The sequence below is a fragment of the Pseudophryne corroboree genome, chromosome 6 (assembly GCF_028390025.1).
Source record: "Pseudophryne corroboree isolate aPseCor3 chromosome 6, aPseCor3.hap2, whole genome shotgun sequence".
Lineage (NCBI taxonomy): Eukaryota > Metazoa > Chordata > Amphibia > Anura > Myobatrachidae > Pseudophryne > Pseudophryne corroboree.
In genome coordinates, this window is record NC_086449.1 from 199,668,565 (window position 1) to 199,689,401 (window position 20,837).

At 46.3% G+C, this 20,837-nt stretch overlaps 1 protein-coding gene across 3 annotated transcripts in view; it reads left to right on the forward strand.

Moving 5' to 3' along the window:
• The window catches only part of IGDCC4 (immunoglobulin superfamily DCC subclass member 4), a 189,156-nt gene that overhangs the window by 141,360 nt on the left and 26,959 nt on the right, over positions 1-20,837 (forward strand). For all 3 annotated transcript variants that reach the window (XM_063925602.1, XM_063925601.1, XM_063925600.1), the window contains exons 7-12: positions 2,362-2,772; positions 2,883-3,047; positions 6,462-6,599; positions 6,946-7,116; positions 8,139-8,369; positions 13,461-13,568. In XM_063925602.1, the coding sequence (XP_063781672.1) occupies positions 2,362-2,772; positions 2,883-3,047; positions 6,462-6,599; positions 6,946-7,116; positions 8,139-8,369; positions 13,461-13,568 (1,224 nt within the window). The remainder of the gene's footprint in view (positions 1-2,361; positions 2,773-2,882; positions 3,048-6,461; positions 6,600-6,945; positions 7,117-8,138; positions 8,370-13,460; positions 13,569-20,837) is intronic.

The window sequence follows — 20,837 nt, forward strand, 5'->3', positions numbered from 1 at the left end:
AGGCTGAAGTCGGGGGCGATTTCCCTTGAACTCTCCCAGGAGCTTCCCGGGAGTGGTTCCATACGATTTGGTACATTTTGCATGCGATATATCGTGTGCGATCCCAGCCATACCTGCGGGAACCGACATATCACGAGTGCAGCACTAACAATCTAGGGGCCGCGCATCGGATCGGATACACAGCCAAAATGCCCGATTTCTCCCAATATATTGTCCCGAATGCCCGAATTGGGCTGAAATCTGGCATAATCGTTCTAGTGTATGGGGCCCTTAAGAAGTTTGAATTGTACTTGGAAGGGGAGCCAGTGTAGGGATTGTAAGAGAGGGGAAGTGGAGGTCATACAGTATGTTTGGAGAAGATGAGCCGGGCAGCAGTATTGAGTATAGATTGGAGTGGAGAGACGCATTTGTCAAGAAGGCCAGATAGGAGTAGATTACAGTAGCCCAATCTGCAGATGACCAATGAGTCTGATCCTGGAAATATTTTTGAGATGGTCAGGCAAACTTTGCTATGTTTTGTTACTTATTTTAAAACAAAACCCAGTTTATTCATTGTACTTGGTGCAGACTTCAGGTAAAACAACATCTGAGTGCTAAAGACAGGAAAGAGACGAGCTGTAGCACCAACTGAAGCCTGTCATTGCAGGCTTTGCTCACATGTTCTTCAGAAAATGTTAAAGTGGTGTAACTTATTTTCAGAACACGCACTGCTCCTTTATTTTCTGGTTATGAAAAATACTTCTGATCTTTACCATAGTAACAGATGGACAATAAAAGGTCATTTACGAAATACAAAAAGTGTAAATGAACTTCTGTGCTTTTGCGTTTGGATTTTATGGGAAAGTACAGTGCCTTGAATCCAGGATGAAGGCACCTGCAGTAATTTAAGTGATAGAAGGGTGGAAGGTTGCAGGAAATAAATTCCCCGCCAGGGGGCTTGATTTTTCCACCATCTCTGACGTTCCTGAAACCGGGTGTCACACTTGGGGATTTATTTACGAAGCATTGGATTGTAAAACCTAGTGCTACTAATAGTGTTTATGCCAGATATTTAAAGGGCGATGACACGATTGAATATAGCCTGACGCTTTGTAAATAAACCCCCAGTACTTTTAATGGCACTCATGTGCTGGTTGTACTTCTGCGGGAGTGCACATAACTAAGCACTTTCTAACCAATGTAATAAAAAGCTCATAACACATATGAGAGGCACATGAGAGTCCCATTGTCCCACTGTTCATGATTAATTTAACACAGAAATGCGCCTAAATATAGGAGTAGCTTAGAAGAAATACTGAAATGTTTACATTAATTATGTCTTAAATTGTCTTGGTAGTGGTATTTTAATATGACATCACCACTAATCACAGTATCCAGAGTAACCTACACAACAAGCCACACATTGCTTTTATGACGTGACGTGGTTGTTCATCTTGAAATGCGTGTTGCGGAAGGGTCACTTGCACACACAGGTCCTGATCAGCGCAGCATACAGTCACACGTAATGGCCATGTCAATTTTCTCACTGCACATGCTCCGTATAGGAGTGTACATATCTACAGGCAGTTCAGTTTAACACATCTCAGTGGCGTCTCCATGATGTAACTCAGTGATGTAACTCGGTGGCAATGGGGCGTTTATAGGCTGCATTTAGTGAGAGCATGTATACAAAATTACAGGCTATGCTGAGGTGTGCATTAGCAGAGATACATCTGGTATCAGACAATGGGGCAGATATATTAAGCCTGGAGAAGTGATAAAACAGTGATAAGTGGAAGGTGATAATGTATCAGCCAATCAGCTCCTAACTGTTAATTTACATATCGGAGCTGATTGGCTGGTGCGTTATCACCTTGCACTTATCACTGCTTGATCATTGCTTTATCACTTCTCCAGGCTTAATACATCAGCCCTAATATGAGATGTCCCCAGTTTTGATGTGGTAGGGAATATAACAACCTGCAGCCAATTAGATTATTTTGTTCACATCAGCACAGACTGAGGAGATGAGTGTGCTGGTTTTGTTGGAGGTATTCATGTGGGTATGGGGGAGATGTATCAAACGTTCTAAAGAGGACATGTGAAGAAGTTGCTTTGGGCAACTTCTCTTTATCTCTGTTTTTTTTTTTTTTAAGGAAAGGGTTATGAGAGACACAGACATCATCATGATGTGGGAAGAAGCAAGAGGGAAGCCACAGACTGATAGTTATATAGTGATAGGGTCCCCAAGCAGGGGTGAGGCTCCTGTGCATTGCATGCAAGAACATTTTTCAAACGCACCTGTATATAAATTAAGTTTATATATCTCATATATCTAGCTTGTTTTTTTCTCTCCTGTCCCTGTATGTGTCCTGTTTTCAGTGCCCCCAGTTATCACCCAGCCACCTGATACCATCACACGGGCACGGGCGGGTACTGCCCGCTTTGTATGCAGAGCTGAAGGAGATCCAGAGCCTACCATCTCCTGGTTGAGAAATGGACAGACACTTACACCCAATGGAAGAGTGAGGATTCAGCCAAGGGGCAGCTTGGTCATCACACAGATTGCTCTGGAGGATGCTGGATTTTATCAGTGCGTGGCAGAGAATATACTGGGCAGCATTTGTGCCACAGCAAAACTCCATGTGACAGTCCAAGAAGGTCTGCCTGGGCCTCCACAAGCTCTGGAAGCGCTGGCAGTATCAAGCAAAACAGTAACCGTGACATGGGATAGGCCAGAGATCAACTGGGAAAAAGTCATAGGCTTCTCTCTTCATTATACCAAGACAGGTGGTACGTATGGATTGGACTCCCCAAGTAGCCACTGTCACTCAAGAGATACAATATGCATACCGGTAGGATGCTAGTCTGTTCTCTTAAACGTATCCTGTTACTTCCTGTAGATTCCGACAACATGGAATACCAGTTTGCAGTTAATAATGACACCACCGAGCTCACCGTGAAATACCTGGAGCCTGGGACCAGTTACACCTTTTATGTTGTAGCGTATTCCCAACAAGGAGCCAGCCGTGCCTCACAGCCAATAGTGGTACAGACATGGGATGACGGTATGGCACATGGACAGTAAATCCTAGGAGTGGATGAGGAGATAACTGAGTGTCATTGTTATGGTGCATTTCATTTTGATGTAGACTAGTCTAGCACTGAGAAAGCGACCACAGTCAGCACGCACTGTTTATCATTATGAGTATGACTCCAAGATGAGTCTAGCATCTCCATATTTGTATGAGACAAAGTAGCTTGTGACATGAGGAGCTGTGATTAGTAGAGAATATTTTACTCACCCAGCAAAGTGTCACCAATGTTATCCAGACATATTGGCTAATTTACAGATGTAACAAATTTGTCTGAACAACAGGTTTTGTCCATTTTCCAGTGTTTGGGAGCAAATGGTTGATTGTCATTTGCTCTCATCTGTTACCAGATTTTCATTCCAACCAGAAATCTGGCAGATGATCTGACAGATAATTTAAAGGTGGGTACACACTGGAAGATATATCTGCCGATCAATTGATCGGCAAATATATCTATGGACGGATCGGGCAGTGTGTTGAGCATACACACTGCCCGATCCGTCGAGGACTGACGTCATGAACTGGGCGGGCGTGTACAAACCCCCGCCCAGTTCAGCTGTCAATCACCGCCAGCCGCCGCAGCATGTGTACGGGCGGTCGGCCGACTGCCCATACACACACAGCGACGCGCCAATATATCGGTAGATATATTGGCCGTCAGCTGTGCTGCGGGGCTGACGCGATACGTCTGTGAACGACGGAGTTCACAGATATATCGGCCGTACACACTGGCCCACGGACCCGCGATATATATCGGTCGTTCAAGAGAGCGGACGATATATCGGCCAGTGTGTGTACGGGCCTTTACAGTGTATGCCTAGCTTAAGAGAAGCAAAACTCTAGATACAGATGCTTATGGGTACTTTTTTGCATCTCAGATGGATCTCTGCATATGCACAACTGGGGCAGATTTAAGCTTTTATTTTAGGGGTGTTGTTTAGCAGAACACTACCACTTCCAAATCACTACAACAATACACAATCAGGCCCCAGATCTCTGACGTTCCAGACTTCTTCCTAATCCCTATCATACTTGCCCACTCACCTGGAACTGTCAGTAGACTCCTGAATTTAGGGAGAGTGTCCCAGCTCCTGAAAAACTGGGCAATACTTATGTAAAGTGGGCGGGGCAATGGCATGCTGACTCGATCCTCTATTAATTTCATATCTTGTCCACACCCTGATGATGCAAATTGCATCGCTGCGACCCCATATCGCACACCTAGACCTCCCTCTGTATGGACCTACTGGAGAGGGCATTGCCTACTTCAGCAAATATGACCACTTTTTTTGATCAATCCAACTAAATGAATTATCCCTCCTTCTGTCCCTTGCTGCCTATTGGCTCGCTGTACAGGCCTGTGACAGCATCCTGTATTCTGGAGTTCCAACCAAGGGCAATTGATCCCCTCTGGATACACCCTTGTGGTGCACAATGTGGAAATTCATATCACAGAAAAATAAGGCTTAACTTATTCTACCCAACTCCAAATGAGGCACTATATCTTTAAATGTTCTGTTTTAGAATTGTATTTACATTGGTATGTACTGTACTATTTTTATAAAATTGCTGCTTTACATAAACTCTGGGTGTCCAAATATTTTGCACTAGGGCCAGGTTTTAGTTATAGCCGATATGTACTGTCCTTTCTACTTATTTTGCAGTTGCAGTAACCTATGCTCAATGAACACACCTTTAAAGTGGCTGCATTCATCACAGGTCATTGCATTCGTAAAATAAGTAGGAAGAATGGCAGCCGATGGTTGTGTACCTGGGGGGTAATTCCAAGTTGATCGCAGCAGGAATTTTGTTAGCAGTTGGGCAAAACCATGTGCACTGCAGGGGAGGCAGATATAACATGTGCAGAGAGAGTTAGATTTGGGTGTGGTGTGTTCAATCTGCAATCTCATTTGCAGTGTAAAAATAAAGCAGCCAGTATTTACCCTGCACAGAAGCAAAATAACCCACCCAAATCTAACTCTTTCTGCACATGTTAAATCTGCCTCCCCTGCAGTGCACATGGGCCCTCATTCCGAGTTGTTCGCTCGGTAAAAATCTTTGCATCGCAGCGATTTTCCGCTTAATGCGCATGCGCAATGTCCGCACTGCGACTGCGCCAAGTAAATTTGCTATGTAGTTAGGAATTTTACTAATTTTTTCATCGTTCTGGCGATCGTAATGTGATTGACAGGAAATGGGTGTTACTGGGCGGAAACAGGCCGTTTTATGGGCGTGTGGGAAAAAACGCTACCGTTTCCGGAAAAAACGCAGGAGTGGCCGGAGGAACGGAGGAGTGTCTGGGCGAACGCTGGGTGTGTTTGTGACGTCAAACCAGGGCCCTCATTCCGAGTTGTTCGCTCGCAAGCGGATTTTAGCAGATTTACTCATGCTAAGCCGCCGCCTACTGGGAGTGAATCTTAGCATCTTAAAATTGCGAACGATGTATTCGCAATATTGCGATTACACACCTCGAAGCAGTTTCTGAGTAGCTCCAGACTTACTCGGCATCTGCGATCAGTTCAGTGCTTGTCGTTCCTGGTTTGACGTCACAAACACACCCAGCGTTCGCCCAGACACTCCTCCGTTCCTCCGGCCACTCCTGCGTTTTTTCCCACACGCCCATAAAACGGCCTGTTTCCGCCCAGTAACACCCATTTCCTGTCAATCACATTACGATCGCCAGAACAATGAAAAAGCCGTGAGTAAAATTCCTAACTACATAGCAAATTTACTTGGCGCAGTCGCAGTGCGGACATTGCGCATGCGCATTAAGCGGAAAATCGCTGCGATGCGAAGATTTTTACCGAGCGAACAACTCGGAATGAGGGCCCAGGAACGACAAGCACTGAACTGATCGCAGATGCCGAGTAAGTCTGGAGCTACTCAGAAACTGCTTTGAGGTGTGTAATCGCAATATTGCGAATATATCGTTCGCAATTTTAAGATGCTAAGATTCACTCCCAGTAGGCGGCGGCTTAGCATGAGTAAATCTGCTAAAATCCGCTTGCGAGCGAACAGCTCGGAATGAGGGCCAAGGTTTTGCCCAACTGCTAACAAAATTCCTGCTGCGATCAACTTGGAATTACCCCCCTGGTGACAAGAATTCCAATAAGAAAAACTATGATCTGGGAAATTTCTAATGCCCAGTAATTATTCATGTTGATATTACTATACTCTTTCTGCATAAGGATATGGGGACAGTGATCATTAACACAGAGAAGTAAGGACGGAAGGAGGTAGATGTGTGAAATTCTATTGGGAAATTTATATACTGACAGTTGAATCATTTCATAGGAAGACCAATTAATTACTGCTATCAAATGAATAGTATTGGTCAGATGTGAACAAAAGTATTTATTGTCTTCTGAATTCTGCTATCTTTGTCAGTTCCCGGCGCTGCTCCCATGCTGTCACTTAGCAGTGATACTCCGGAGGATCTACTTGTTAAATGGCTCCCCCTACAGCCTGAGATGAGCAATGGCCTCATCACCAAGTATCGCATTGAATACTGCACTCAGAGAGATGGTATGTGTCCTGCATAGAATATCTATCTATACACAAGCTGTTACTGAAGCCACGCAAGCCCACAGAACCTTCACTTTATAGATTTATTTTAGAGACATTTTATGGTTAATATTTAAAATGTGTATTTTATGATAAAGCTTTGTACGTACAAACATGAAAGGAAAGCAATATTATCTAGTCCATATTTTAATCATTCTTTCATGCAAATAATCCTGTTTAGATTTTTAAATAACATTATGAGCACTGAAAATCCCAGCAATTTTGCAGATAGCTGTTGATGAGGTTTGTGATCCACGTATCCTTTCCCTTACAAGTCATTGCTGTCAATGTTTCTCTGACCTCTCAGGTGTGGTCACCATGGTGGAAGTTGGTGGAAATGAGACGCAGATCACCCTGTCCTCTCTGCAGGCCAATACTGTATACAAAGTCCGGATTTCAGCCGGCACCACAGCTGGATACGGAGTCCCCTCAAACTGGGTGTTGCATTACATGTTAGAGAGAATCAACCTGACACAAGGTACAGTAAATAGCTACAAGAGATGGGGCACTGGTACATTTCCTGTCTATGTGACATTCTAGGCCTGATTCAGAGGCTGCACGCAATGCGTCCAGAGTTGAGCAATTGTTTGCTGCACGAAAATCCCAAAACACTTGTACAATGCATACATTACAGTGTGTGCGCACAAAGGGACAGTTGTGACTGAGACTCATGATATAAGAAATGTGCTGAGTGCTCCTTGCTGGTGACTGGGAGATGGTTGTTAAGATGTGTAAAAATGGTCCGTTGTATGGGCCTGTAATGGGAGTGTTGTGGCTGTGGTGCGTACACAGGCGCTTCATCATTCAAATGGAGGCCGTACTCAGATGGAGAACCATCACCTGCTGTAGAGCTTGTGCAAGTGTCGATGTTGCGACTGATGGTGAAGTCTACAGACACACCATTCAGTATTACAGCGTCTATAGACGCTCATAGTGGGCGTCTCAGTCCTTGCACATACATATGCACGGTGTACACCAGGGAAGGGCTTGGTAGCGGCCCGTGCATAAAGCTGCAGACGGGTGATCGCTGAGAGATGCAGCCATGGCCACATCTTTATCCACCTCTAAATCAGGCCCTCAGTGTTTTTCATTTCATACTCTCTTCAATCTTTTGTCCATTTTCTAGTCTTTTTCTTTCCCTTTTCTTCCTCCTTTCCTTTTACCTATTTATTTATTTCCTTTTATTCCTTTCTATTTTATTTCCTTTTATTTACTTGCTTGCCAGCTGTATAGTGTTCTGAGATCTGTGGTGCTAATTGTTACTTATGTTCTGTTTATGCTTTGGTTGTAGTAATGTTCTTCTTTACCCTGGTCTGTCTTACTGTGGCACTGCATACCACTTGTGATACCATATAAATAAAGTGTAATAATAATAATAATAATAATAATTTCCTTCCCTTCCTTGCCTTCATTTAATTTTATTTATTTTCTCTTACCTTTCCTTTAGTTCCTCTGCTGTATCAGGTACAATCTGTAATTTCTCTTTTCCTCTCTATACAGGGGAGCAGGCACCAATACAGCTGAAAGTCATTGCCCGCACAGATTCCCTGTTTATCAGCTGGCAGCTGCCCCACAGTGATTTCCTTGTCACTGGTTACAAGCTTTATTACCGTATGGTGTGTTCTGCCCTGGATCCTCCTACTTCCTGCCCACGGCAACCGGAGAGAGAGTGGGATATGGGGCCCATTAAGCTGAAGAAGAAGAGGAAACAATATGAAATAACTGACCTGAGTGAGTTACCTTTGCTTGGAAGGCACATTTCTCACTCAGCACTGAGCAACCACACATACAGAAGTAGCCATGCTAATCCAGCCTGCGACTTAGCCGCACGGGCACACAAGCCGTGCCTAGGTGTGGGCGCCCCTAAGTAAGCCGAGCTGCGTCTAAATACACCACCCATGTATTCCTATGGGCGTGCGCACTTAGACGCACGTGCGCATCCTAGTAACGGGAACACATGTGCCTACATTGCCGCAGATACGCCGCGCAGCAAGCTGGATGAGTGTGGCTTCATCTGTTGTACTGTATGATGCAGTTTTTAGAGCCAAACAGTCTGTTCACTCATGCAGTTTGAAGGCTGGAAAAGCAAACTACTTCCAATGTGTGGAGCTTTCTAAATTCCCAAAGCACATGCGATGTATAGCAAAACACTGGTTTTCAGATTAAACCTCAAACCTCACATTATAAATTAGATTGGCCTTTGCATAATCTCTTAATTTTGCAGGTATGCATTCTGTATCTGATGCTGAAACATTTAAGAATTCAAATTGATTCAACAGCATAAATGAGATTTGAGAAACTGTTAATATTGTCATACACAGACAGCCAGAGAAAAATTGTCCTTTGTTTCTCACAATTTCAGTTTTTGAGCAGTTACACAGCCAGATCTGCGTTCATATCCTCACATGCTGGGGGCCGCCCAGCATGTATGAGGCCACCTCCCGATGCGTCTGCAATTAGATTACATGCATCGGAACTAAGGTTGACCCCTGGCAGCGCAACTGTCAGGCGGTCTGTCGCCATTTTTTTGTAGCGGCTGCACGTTATGTCACGCAGCTGCCACGAAAACAGGCCCGCCCCACCCCCTTTCGGGGTGTCCAACCCCCTTCCCTGACAACACGCCGCCCGCCGCTGACAATTCTTCCTGGATGCGGCCGCAGTGTGTAAGATCGCGAACAGTATGACATGTACAGTCACCGGTCAGCAGTATTTTAGCCGTCATAGGGCCTGATTCAGACCTGATGACTGCGCATGTGTATGCACTGCAATGAGCAAGCGCGTCAGACTGCAACAAAGGGCATCGCCGGTCAGCGACAGGATGGTATGAAAATTTCATTTGCACGGGCGTTCGCAAGGTGATTGACAGGAAGAGGCCATTTGTGGGTGGGTACTGACCGTTTACTGGGAGTGTCCGGAAAACGCAGGCGTACCCAAGCGTTTTCAGGGAGTGATTCTGATGTCGGCTCCGGACCAGATCAGCCTGTTCTCATCGCACTGGAGGAGTAAGTCCTGGGCTGTGTACAGACTGCACAAAGTGGATTTTGCAGCTTGGCGTACACATAGGATCTCACACTTGCACGGGCGAATTTACACTCCCCCTGGAGGCGGAGACCATCTGAACGCAGGACAGCCCAGCGATCAGGTCGGAATTACCCCCATAGTAACATGTACAGTTGCCATTGATTTCTGACCTCTAAATGCAAATGTACGGTGGCCATCAATCACTTCTCTCTCCATTTACCATATTCAGTCACTTGTTCCTGCTTCTTTCCTCTCACTTACTGATCAGTGTATCATGTTCTATATTTGTTACAGATCTCTTACCTCCAATGTTCAGTCCCCTGTAACTGATCTCTTCCCTCCCAGTGTAACATGGACAATTATTTGTCATTGATCTGTTTTCTTTAAATGTAATTGTGCAGTCACTTGCCACCAGGGATCGCATTAATGCCTATATGCATATAGTAAAGCTCTGGCAGTAGTCCAGATCAGCCTCATGCGTCATTGCATGCATAAGACTGATCTAGAGTAGTGATGGGCAACAGGCCGTTTAGCACACCTTCACCTGCAGCCCCAGTTATGTGCTTCAGCTGTTGCACATTCTCTGTTTTATTTCGTGAAGCCGTCCATGTGCAATGCCGTGAGGTTCAGGCAGCTCATGTAATCAGATGTGGAGGGAGTGCAGGTCGTGCCGTCTGCCTGCTTTTTATGTGGGCCACAGACGGAAAATAAGCAATATTTAGGCTAGCATTGTTAAAATTAACTGAAATTAATAATTTAGCTAGTGACTAATTAGGCTAGATGAGTGGGAAGGCCAGAGGAGCTCATGGAGGTAACTGGCAGCTTTGGGTAACATGTGGGAAAGACTGAAGAGAGACTTGGGTGGCATGTGTCATCTGAAGGCATGTGGCACATTTTGTGGCATGCGGAAGTCTGAGGACATGTCTGGGAATTTAGCAATAAGCTCTGGGAGTACAAGTGACCACCCACTACTAACCTCCTTACCTAATGGTTCACTAACTTAATTGTTAATTGAACTTTAGTAATGCCATCTTAAAAATCTTTAACTTTCAGTCTGAAGGCCCACAAATAAAGGCGTGAGACACGTGGTGTACATTACACTGCCCTCCCCACAACCTCTGACTGGATTACCCTGTAACCCCCCTGCCTCGTGGTGTGCAGAAGAGGTCATGTGATGCATTAACTTCTTGTTAGCAGTTGGGCAAATCCATGTGCACTGCAGGAGGGGCAGATATAACATGTACAGAGAGAGTTAGATTTGGGTGGGTTATATTGTTTCTGTGCAGGGTAAATACTGGCTGCTTTATTTTTACACTGCAATTTAGATTTTAGTTTGAACACACCCCACCCAAATCTAACTCTCTCTGCACATGTTTTATCTGCCCCCCCCTGCAGTGCCCAACTGCTAACAAATTTGCTGCTACGGTCAGGTCTGAATTAGGCCCTTAGACATAAAGCACAGAATACAAGAGGTGTGCAATATGTTTCTGGGTGTCAGAAGCAAAGTTGCATGTGCACAAACTACTTGGTGAAGCAGCTGGACTATTCCAAAGCAGGTATGTCTTCTACATGCTGGATATAGGTCTCCACTGCAGCTTCCGGTGTCTGAAAATGAATCCTGCGCATCTTGCTCTTGATTTGTGGGAACACAAAGAAGTCACAGGGGGCCATATCTGGTATATACGATGTATGACCAAGCTCCTAGATGCGTTCATGGGACAGAAATTCCACCACTTTCCTTGACCTGTGGGCAGGTGCATTGACATGATGGAGAAGGTCACCACTAGCGCGAGTTCTTGGACGGCGCTTGGAAATGGCTTCCAGCACTTGCAGTTGGCATTGGTAAGCATACCTCCTTTAGCATTGGGCGTCTTCTTTTGCCAACAAATGCATCTTATTCGCATTGCATATAATTTTAATCAGCATAAACTGCTTTTGTGTCTTATTCGCATCGTATTGCAAATAAGACACAATTTAATAGAAAAAGTCAACCGTAAAGACGCACAGCGCTACCGAGTCACGCCTCTTAAAGGGCTGTTTAACATGGAGAGATGCTAGATGTGAGTGGACACATCTGTACAGTATGCACTACACATCTGGAAACTTATTGCACACCCCTCGTAATTAAGAGTGAGGGGACGCATTTAAAGGTTTGCTGGGCTGTTGGCGAGTCTTCATCTGTGGCCTGTTACCCATTACTGGTGTACAGCACTATGGAAAGTTATTTGTTACTGATCTTTTACTTCTAAATGTTAAGGGGGGTACACATGAAGAGATCCGTTCTTAAAATCTAAGCAATCTGGCATGCGTCGCTATTGCTGGTGCCAGATTGGCCTGCAGGCACAATCTAGCACATCGCTCATTTCACCCGCTGGGTGAAATGAGCGCGCCCCCCCCTTCTCGCCCAGCACACATCGCGCTGTGCTGAGCGGGGGAGAGATGTGTGCTGAGCGGACACTGATAGATCGCTCAGCACACATTTCTGGACGTGTGTACTGGTCTTAAGGAAATAGTCAACTATTAATTATATCTTCTATCTTAATCTAGCATGTACAGTAATCTACCACATTTCTCTATTAATGCAACATGTACAGACTGTCAGCAATCAGCTCTGGGGGTTAAGGGGACTACACACGGAGAGATACGTGCTTAAATTCTAAGCAATCTGACTAGATTGCTTAGAAATTAAGCATGGATCTCTCTGTGTGTGTATGCCCATGGCGATAGGGATGGGTAGCCCCGTGCATCGCTATCGCTGACTCCAGATTTGGCATGCATGCATGCCAAATCTAGTTAGATCGCTCATTTCACCGCAAGGTGAAATGAGTGGCCTCTCGTCCCCGTCCCCCTCGCTCAGCACACATCGCGCTGTGTGCTGAGCAGGGGAGAGTTGTGTGCTGAGCAGTCTGTGCTAGATCGCTCAGCACACGTCTTCCCCATGTGTAGGGGGCTTTACATTTGCAGTTATCTGCTGCTGATCTCATCCTTCTCAGTGTAACATGAACAGCAAATTCTGACTGATCTCTTACCTGTCAGTGCAGTGTATGCAGTCACCTGTCACTGATCTTGTCTCGCCATGCAATATTTACATTTATCTGTGTCTGATCTCATCTCTTGGCTACATTAATCCATCACAATTTCATCTAATTTCCATTTATCTGTCACTGATCTCATCTCTCAGTTACATTTATCTGTCACTGATCTCATCTCTCAGTTACATTTATCTGTCACTGATCTCATCTCTCAGTTGCATTTATCTGTCACTGATCTCATCTCTCAGTTACATTTATCTGTCACTGATCTCATCTCTCAGTTACATTTATCAGTCTCTGATCTTATCTCGCAGTTGCATTTATCCATCACCAATCTTTTCTTTCTGTGCAACATTTACATTTCTCCGTCACTGATCTGTCAGCTCTCAGTATTAGAAGTAACTGTCTGTTACCTAGTACATGCAGGTAAAAATTTGAGGAGATGCAGTGTCTGAGTTTTCCATCATTGCATGGAATATACGATGAGCTACTCTACTAAATTTAGCAACTTGCTACTTTACTAAATATTATATGAAAGTGAATATATTATTTATATAAAACAAAATGTAAGAAAACATTAATTATCTACCATTCTTGTGGGAGGAAAACTGTGGGAGTAAATCTTGCCAGTGTTTCCTGCTGAAGCTGGGTCTATGTGAAAAACAACTAAGTGATTATATGATATTAGTGTATTTTCTGTTCCCATGTAAGTCATGTATGAGTAATGGTGATTCATGTGTAACCTAAACTTGATGTGCTCCATTACCAGTGCCTGGACACCTGTACCAAGTCAAACTGGTGGCATATAGAAAGAAGCAGGAAGGACAGACTGTCATGTGGGAGGGAAGAACCAGACCAATCCTGACCACCCCTCCAGGTAAGGATTGCACTGCTTACTATACATGTCTTAGTTGGTCCATCACTGGGGCTCATCTATGAACTTGACACATGTGGTTCGGCAGTGCAGTTAGTTTTGCACAAATGCGCATTGTTACACAGATTTTGCATGGCTCTATAAAACCACTTCCTTTTTAAGTGTCATTCATGTCTTACGTTAATCATAATAGTAAGGGAACATCAAGACTGCCTCTTTCATGTGTCATGTGAATAGCTTTTCATATAAGTTACGTAGTATAAGGTGCATTAAGTCACAGCGCGCCAGATCCTGGCTCCTTGTTACCTGTTCTGGTGGTGCTGGTTCCTTCGGGGTGGCGAGGGCTCCATTATGGATGCCTGTCAGTACTCCCCACAGTGAAGTATCCTCACTGCTGGCCTTCCCTATCACTTACTGCTTGCGTGGATTGCTGGCGTCTTCCCTTCACAGTTGCCTCAGGAGACTCTGATAGGGACAAGCATGCTGCTCTGTTTTGAATTTAGAGAGACATGACTTCACGTTGGCGCCAAATTTTAATGCCTCCCTATATAAAGATGTCTCTGTGTACTATGCAATTCCAGAGTGTGTGGCTCACTATCTGATTCACAGCGTCTGTTCTGTTAGAGCTCCAAGTGTAATCACCTGTGTTCTGTTTTGGTCAGTCTGATGCAGGCATTCCCAATCTCGGCAGGACTGTAAAGAGCTTTCCCAGGCCCCGGTAATGAAAATGGGTGTGGCCTAATTACTCTCCTTTAAATAAATAATTAGAGAAAATACTTTTTCTCTGACGTCCTAGTGGATGCTGGGAACTCCGTAAGGACCATGGGGAATAGCGGCTCCGCAGGAGACTGGGCACAAAAGTAAAGCTTTAGGACTACCTGGTGTGCACTGGCTCCTCCCCCTATGACCCTCCTCCAAGCCTCAGTTAGATTTTTGTGCCCGAACGAGAAGGGTGCACACTAGGGGCTCTCCTGAGCTGCTTAGTGAAAAGTTTAGTTTTAGGTTTTTTATTTTCAGTGAGACCTGCTGGCAACAGGCTCACTGCATCGAGGGACTAAGGGGAGAAGAAGCGAACTCACCTGCGTGCAGAGTGGATTGGGCTTCTTAGGCTACTGGACACCATTAGCTCCAGAGGGATCGAACACAGGCCCAGCCATGGAGTCCGGTCCCAGAGCCGCGCCGCCGGCCCCCTTACAGAGCCAGAAGCAAGAAAAGGTCCGGAAAATCGGCGGCAGAAGACATCCTGTCTTCACCAAGGTAGCGCACAGCACTGCAGCTGTGCGCCATTGCTCCTCAGCACACTTCACACTTCGGTCACTGAGGGTGCAGGGCGCTAGGGGGGGGCGCCCTGAGCAGCAATAAAAACACCTTGGCTGGCGAAAATACATCACATATAGCCCCCAGGGCTATATGGATGAATTTTAACCCCTGCCAGATTACACTGAAAAACGGGAGAAAAGGCCGCCGAGAAAGGGGCGGAGCCTATCTCCTCAACACACTGGCGCCATTTTCCCTCACAGCTCCGTTGGAGGGAAGCTCCCTGGCTCTCCCCTGCAGTCACTACACTACAGAAAGGGTTAAAAAAGAGAGGGGGCACTAATTAGGCGCAGTATAAACAATACAGCAGCTATAAGGGGAAAAACACTTATATAAGGTTATCCCTGTATATATATAGCGCTCTGGTGTGTGCTGGCAAACTCTCCCTCTGTCTCCCCAAAGGGCTAGTGGGGTCCTGTCCTCTATCAGAGCATTCCCTGTGTGTGTGCTGTGTGTCGGTACGTTTGTGTCGACATGTATGAGGAGGAAAATGATGTGGAGGCGGAGCAAATTGCCTGTAATAGGGATGTCACCCCCTAGGGGGTCGACACCTGAGTGGATGAACTGTTGGAAGGAATTACATGACAGTGTCAGCTCTTTACAAAAGACAGTGATTGACATGAGACAGCCGGCTACTCAGTTTGTGCCTGTCCAGACGTCTCATAGGCCGTCAGGGGCTCTAAAGCGCCCGTTACCTCAGATGGCAAATACAGACGCCGACACGGATACTGACTCCAGTGTCGACGGTGAAGAGACAAATATGACTTCCAGTAGGGCCACACGTTACATGATTGAGGCAATGAAAAATGTTTTACACATTTCTGATAATACGAGTACCACCAATAGGGGTATTATGTTCGGTGAGGAAAAACTACCTGTAGTTTTCCTGAATCTGAGAAATTAAATGAGGTGTGTGATGAAGCGTGGGTTTCCCCCGATAAAAAAACTGATAATTTCTAAACAGTTATTGGCATTATATCCTTTCCCGCCAGAGGTTAGGGTGCGTTGGGAAACACCCCCTAGGGTGGATAAAGCGCTCACACGCTTGTCAAAACAGGGGCTCTACCCTCTCCTGAGATGGCCGCCCTTAAGGATCCTGCTGATAGAAAGCAGGAGGGTATCCTAAAATGTATTTACACAACATACTGGTGTTATACTGCGACCAGCAATCGCCTCAGCCTGGATGTGCAGTGCTGGGTTGGCGTGGTCGGATTCCCTGACTGAAAATATTGATACCCTAGATAGGGACAGTATATTATTGCCTATAGAGCATTTAAAAGATGCATTTCTATATATGTGTGATGCACAGCGGGATATTTGTCGACTGGCATCAAGAGTAAGTGCGCTGTCCATTTCTGCCAGAAGAGGGTTATGGACACGACAGTGGTCAGGTGATGCGGATTCCAAATGGCATATGGAAGTATTGCCTTATAAAGGGGAGGAGTTATTTGGGGTCGGTCTTTCAGACCTGGTGGCCACGGCAACAGCTGGGAAATCCACGTTTTTACCCCAGGTCGCCTCTCAAACATAAGAAGACGCCGTATTATCAGGCGCAGTCCTTTCGTTCCCATAAGGGCAAGTGGGCAAAAGGTTCCTCATTTCTGCCCCGTGACAGAGGGAGAGGAAAAAGGCTGCAGAAATCAGCCAGTTCCCAGGAACAGAAGCCCTCTCCCGCCTCTGCCAAGCCCTCAGCATGACGCTGGGGCTTTACAAGCAGACAGGGAGGCAGTTTTGGAAGCCATTCACAAGCTGTATTCCCAGCAGGTGATAATCAAGGTACCCCTCCTGCAACAGGGAAAGGGGTATTATTCCACACTGTTGTGGTACCGAAGCCGGACGGCTCGGTGAGACCGATTTTAAATCTAAAATCTTTGAAATCTTACATACAGAGGTTCAAATTCAAGAGAAGGGGACTACATGGTGTCTCTGGACATCAAGGATGCTTACCTTCATGTCCCAATTTACCCTTCTCACCAAGGGTACCTCAGGTTTGTGGTACAGAACTGTCACTATCAGTTTCAGACGCTGCCGTTGGATGGTCCACGGCACCCCGGGTCTTTACCAAGGTAATGGCCGAAATGATGATACTCCTTCGAAGGAAGGGAGTTTTAGTTATCCCTTACTTGGACGATCTCCTGATAAGGGTAAGATCCAGGGAACAGTTGGAGGTCGGTGTAGCACTATCTCAGGTAGTGTTGCGACAGCACGGTTGGATTCTCAATATTCCAAAATCGCAGCTGGTTCCGACGACTCGTTTTCTGTTCCTAGGGATGATTCTGGACACAGTCCAGAAAAAGGTGTTTCTCCCGGAGGAGAAAGCCAGGGAGTTATCCGAGCTAGTCAGGAACCTCCTAAAACCGAGCCAAGTCTCAGTGCATCAATGCACAAGGGTTCTGGGAAAAATGGTGGCTTCCTACGAAGCAAGCCCATTCGGCAGATTCCACGCAAGAACTTTCCAGTGGGACCTGCTGGACAAATGGTCGGGGTTGCATCTTCAGATGCATCAGCGGATAACCCGGTCACCAAGGACAAGGGTGTCCCTCCTGTGGTGGTTGCAGAGTGCTCATCTTCTAGAGGGCCGCAGATTCGGCATTCAGGACTGGGTCCTGGTGACCACGGATGCCAGCCTGCGAGGCTGGGGAGCAGTCACACAGGGAAAAAATTTCCAGGGCTTATGGTCAAGCCTGGAGACATCACTTCACATAAATATCCTGGTGCTAAGAGCCATTTACAATGCTCTAAGCTTAGCAAGACCTCTGCTTCAAGGTCAGCCGGGTTGATCCAGTCGGACAACATCACGGCAGTCACCCACGTAAACAGACAGGGTGGCACAAGAAGCAGTCAATGGCAGAAACTGCAAGGATTCTTCGCTGGGCGGAAAATCATGTGATAGCACTGTCAGCAGTATTCATTCCGGGAGTGGACAACTGGGAAGCAGACTTCCTCAGCAGACACGACCTCCACCCGGGAGAATGGGGACTTCACCCAGAAGTCTTCCACATGATTATAAACCGTTGGGTAAAACCAAAGGTGGACATGATGGCGTCCCGCCTCAACAAAAAACTCGACAGGTATTGCGCCAGGTCAAGGGACCCTCAGGCAATAGCTGTAGACGCTCTGGTAACACCGTGGGTGTACCAGTCAGTGTATGTTTTCCCTCCTCTGCCTCTCATACCCAAGGTACTGAGAATTATAAGATGGAGAGGAGTAAGCACTATATTCGTGGCTCCGGATTGGCCAAGAAGGACTTGGTACCCGGAACTTCAAGAGAGGCTCACGGAGGATCCGTGGCCTCTACCTCTAAGAAGGGACCTGCTCCAGCAAGGACCCTGTCTGTTCCAAGACTTACCGCGGCTGCGTTTGACGGCATGGCGGTTGAACGCCGGATCCTGAAGAAAAAAGGCATTCTGGATGAAGTCATCCCTATCCTGATCAAAGCCAGGAAGGATGTAACCGCAAAACATTATCACCGCATTTGGCGAAAATATGTTGCGTGGTGCGAGGCCAGTAAGGCCCGTCGGAGGAATTTCAACTGGGTCGATTCCTACATTTCCTGCAAACAGGAGTGTCTATGGGCCTGAAATTGGGGTCCATTAAGGTTAAAATTTCGGCCCTGTCAATTTTCTTCCAGAAAGAACTAGCTTCAGTCCCTGAAGTGCAGACGTTTGTAAAAGGGGTACTGCATATACAGCCTCCTTTTGTGCCTCCAGTGGCACCTTGGGATCTCAATGTAGTTTTTGGGTTCCAAAAGTCACATTGGTTTGAACCACTTAAAGATGTTGGCCCTGGCCTGGGCCAGGCGCGTGTCAGAATTGGCGGCTTTATTCTGTAAAAGCCCTTATCTGATTTTCCATACGGACAGGGCGGAATTGAGGACTCGTCCTCGGTTTCTCCCTAAGGTGGTTTCAGCGTTTCACCTGAACCAACCTATTGTGGTGCCTGCGGCTACTAGGGACTTGGAGGACTCCAAGTTGCTAGACGTTGTCAGGGCCCTGAAAATATATGTTTCCAGGACGGCTGGAGTCAGAAAATCTGACTCGCTGTTTATCCTGTATGCACCCAACAAGCTGGGTGCTCCTGCTTCTAAGCAGACTATTGCTCGTTGGATTTGTAGTACAATTCAGCTTGCACATTCTGTGGCAGGCCTGCCACAGCCAAAATCTGTAAAAGCCCATTCCACTCGGAAAGTGGGCTCATCTTGGGCGGCTGCCCGAGGGGTCTCTGCTTTACAACTTTGCCGAGCAGCTACTTGGTCAGGGGCAAACACGTTTTGCTAAATTCTACAAATTTGATACCCTGGCTGAGGAGGACCTGGAGTTCTCTCATTCGGTGCTGCAGAGTCATCCGCACTCTCCCGCCCGTTTGGGAGCTTTGGTATAATCCCCATGGTCCTTACGGAGTTCCCAGCATCCACTAGGACGTCAGAGAAAATAAGAATTTACTTACCGATAATTCTATTTCTCGTAGTCCGTAGTGGATGCTGGGCGCCCATCCCAAGTGCGGATTGTCTGCAATACTTGTATATAGTTATTGTTAACTAAATCGGGTTATTGTTGTAGTGAGCCATCTTTTCTAGAGGCTCCTCTGTTATCATACTGTTAACTGGGTTTAGATCACAAGTTATACGGTGTGATTGGTGTGGCTGGTATGAGTCTTACCCGGGATTCAAAATCCTTCCTTATTGTGTACGCTCGTCCGGGCACAGTATCCTAACTGAGGCTTGGAGGAGGGTCATAGGGGGAGGAGCCAGTGCACACCAGGTAGTCCTAAAGCTTTACTTTTGTGCCCAGTCTCCTGCGGAGCCGCTATTCCCCATGGTCCTTACAGAGTTCCCAGCATCCACTACGGACTACGAGAAATAGAATTATCGGTAAGTAAATTCTTATTTTATGCTCCGTGAAACATTGTGTGCCGCCCCAGCCAGAGTCAGATCCATGGAGCAGTCGCAATCAGTGCAATCGCTCAACCCCCTTCCCTGCAGGCTGAGGAGACTGCTGCACTCAGTGAAGCAGCCTTTCTGGACCTAATGCAGCCCAGCACACAGCAGCGAGTGCTGGGCTGGGGAAAGTAGCTACTTCAGGTGATAGAGGTTGCGCGGACCTGGGCCCCATCAAGAAGTCCGGGGTAATTAGTACCCGCCCCTACTCTTGGCACCACTGAACCTCAGACCTCAAGGCACAATATCAGAGCAGGTTTTAGTGACATCCAGGCTTCAACACAGTGTTAAATCAAAATAACTGAGGTACTAAATAAGTCACCTGTGCTCAAGCATGGATATCACTAAAACCTGGACTGTTAGTGTGCCTTGCAAGCCAGGGTTGGGAATGCCTGGTCTGATGATTCTCATCACCTGCTCTCTTGGTACTGCTTCTAGTGACTTCCTGGTTTTGACCTCGGCTTTCTTCTGACCTGATTGCGCCCTTCCCCTGGTGCAACACTGCCTGCCTGGTTCTTGCCCGTTTCTGATGAACACTCGCCTCATGGTGCTCAGTTTACTGCCTGCATTCATTTCCTCCAGAGTTCACTAGCTGGTACATTAGGAACACAGTCGAAGGGCAGCGGCCTGCGTATTGAGTGCAGTGAAGCTCCAACCACTTGCGGGGCCCCTGGTTAAAAAACACTGATAAATTAGACTCTGCTCTGGGTATTTGCAAATCCTACAGGTATGGCCATCATCCAGAACATCCCAGCAAGAGCTGTGACACATTACTGAACTCATGGAAAATTTAGCAAACCTTCTAGAGAATGCAAGTACAGGTGTTGCCCATAGCAACCACACAGATACTAGATATCATTTAGCTAGTAGTACAGTCTTTAAAATGACAGCTAGAATCTGATTGGTTTGCTTTGGGCAACTCCTCCACTTGTCCTCTTTCAAAGGTTAGATAAATCTCCCTGAGTCCGCACATGTCCAGCTCCTTCCATCAGAGCATGCCGCATTCTGCAGCCACAAGA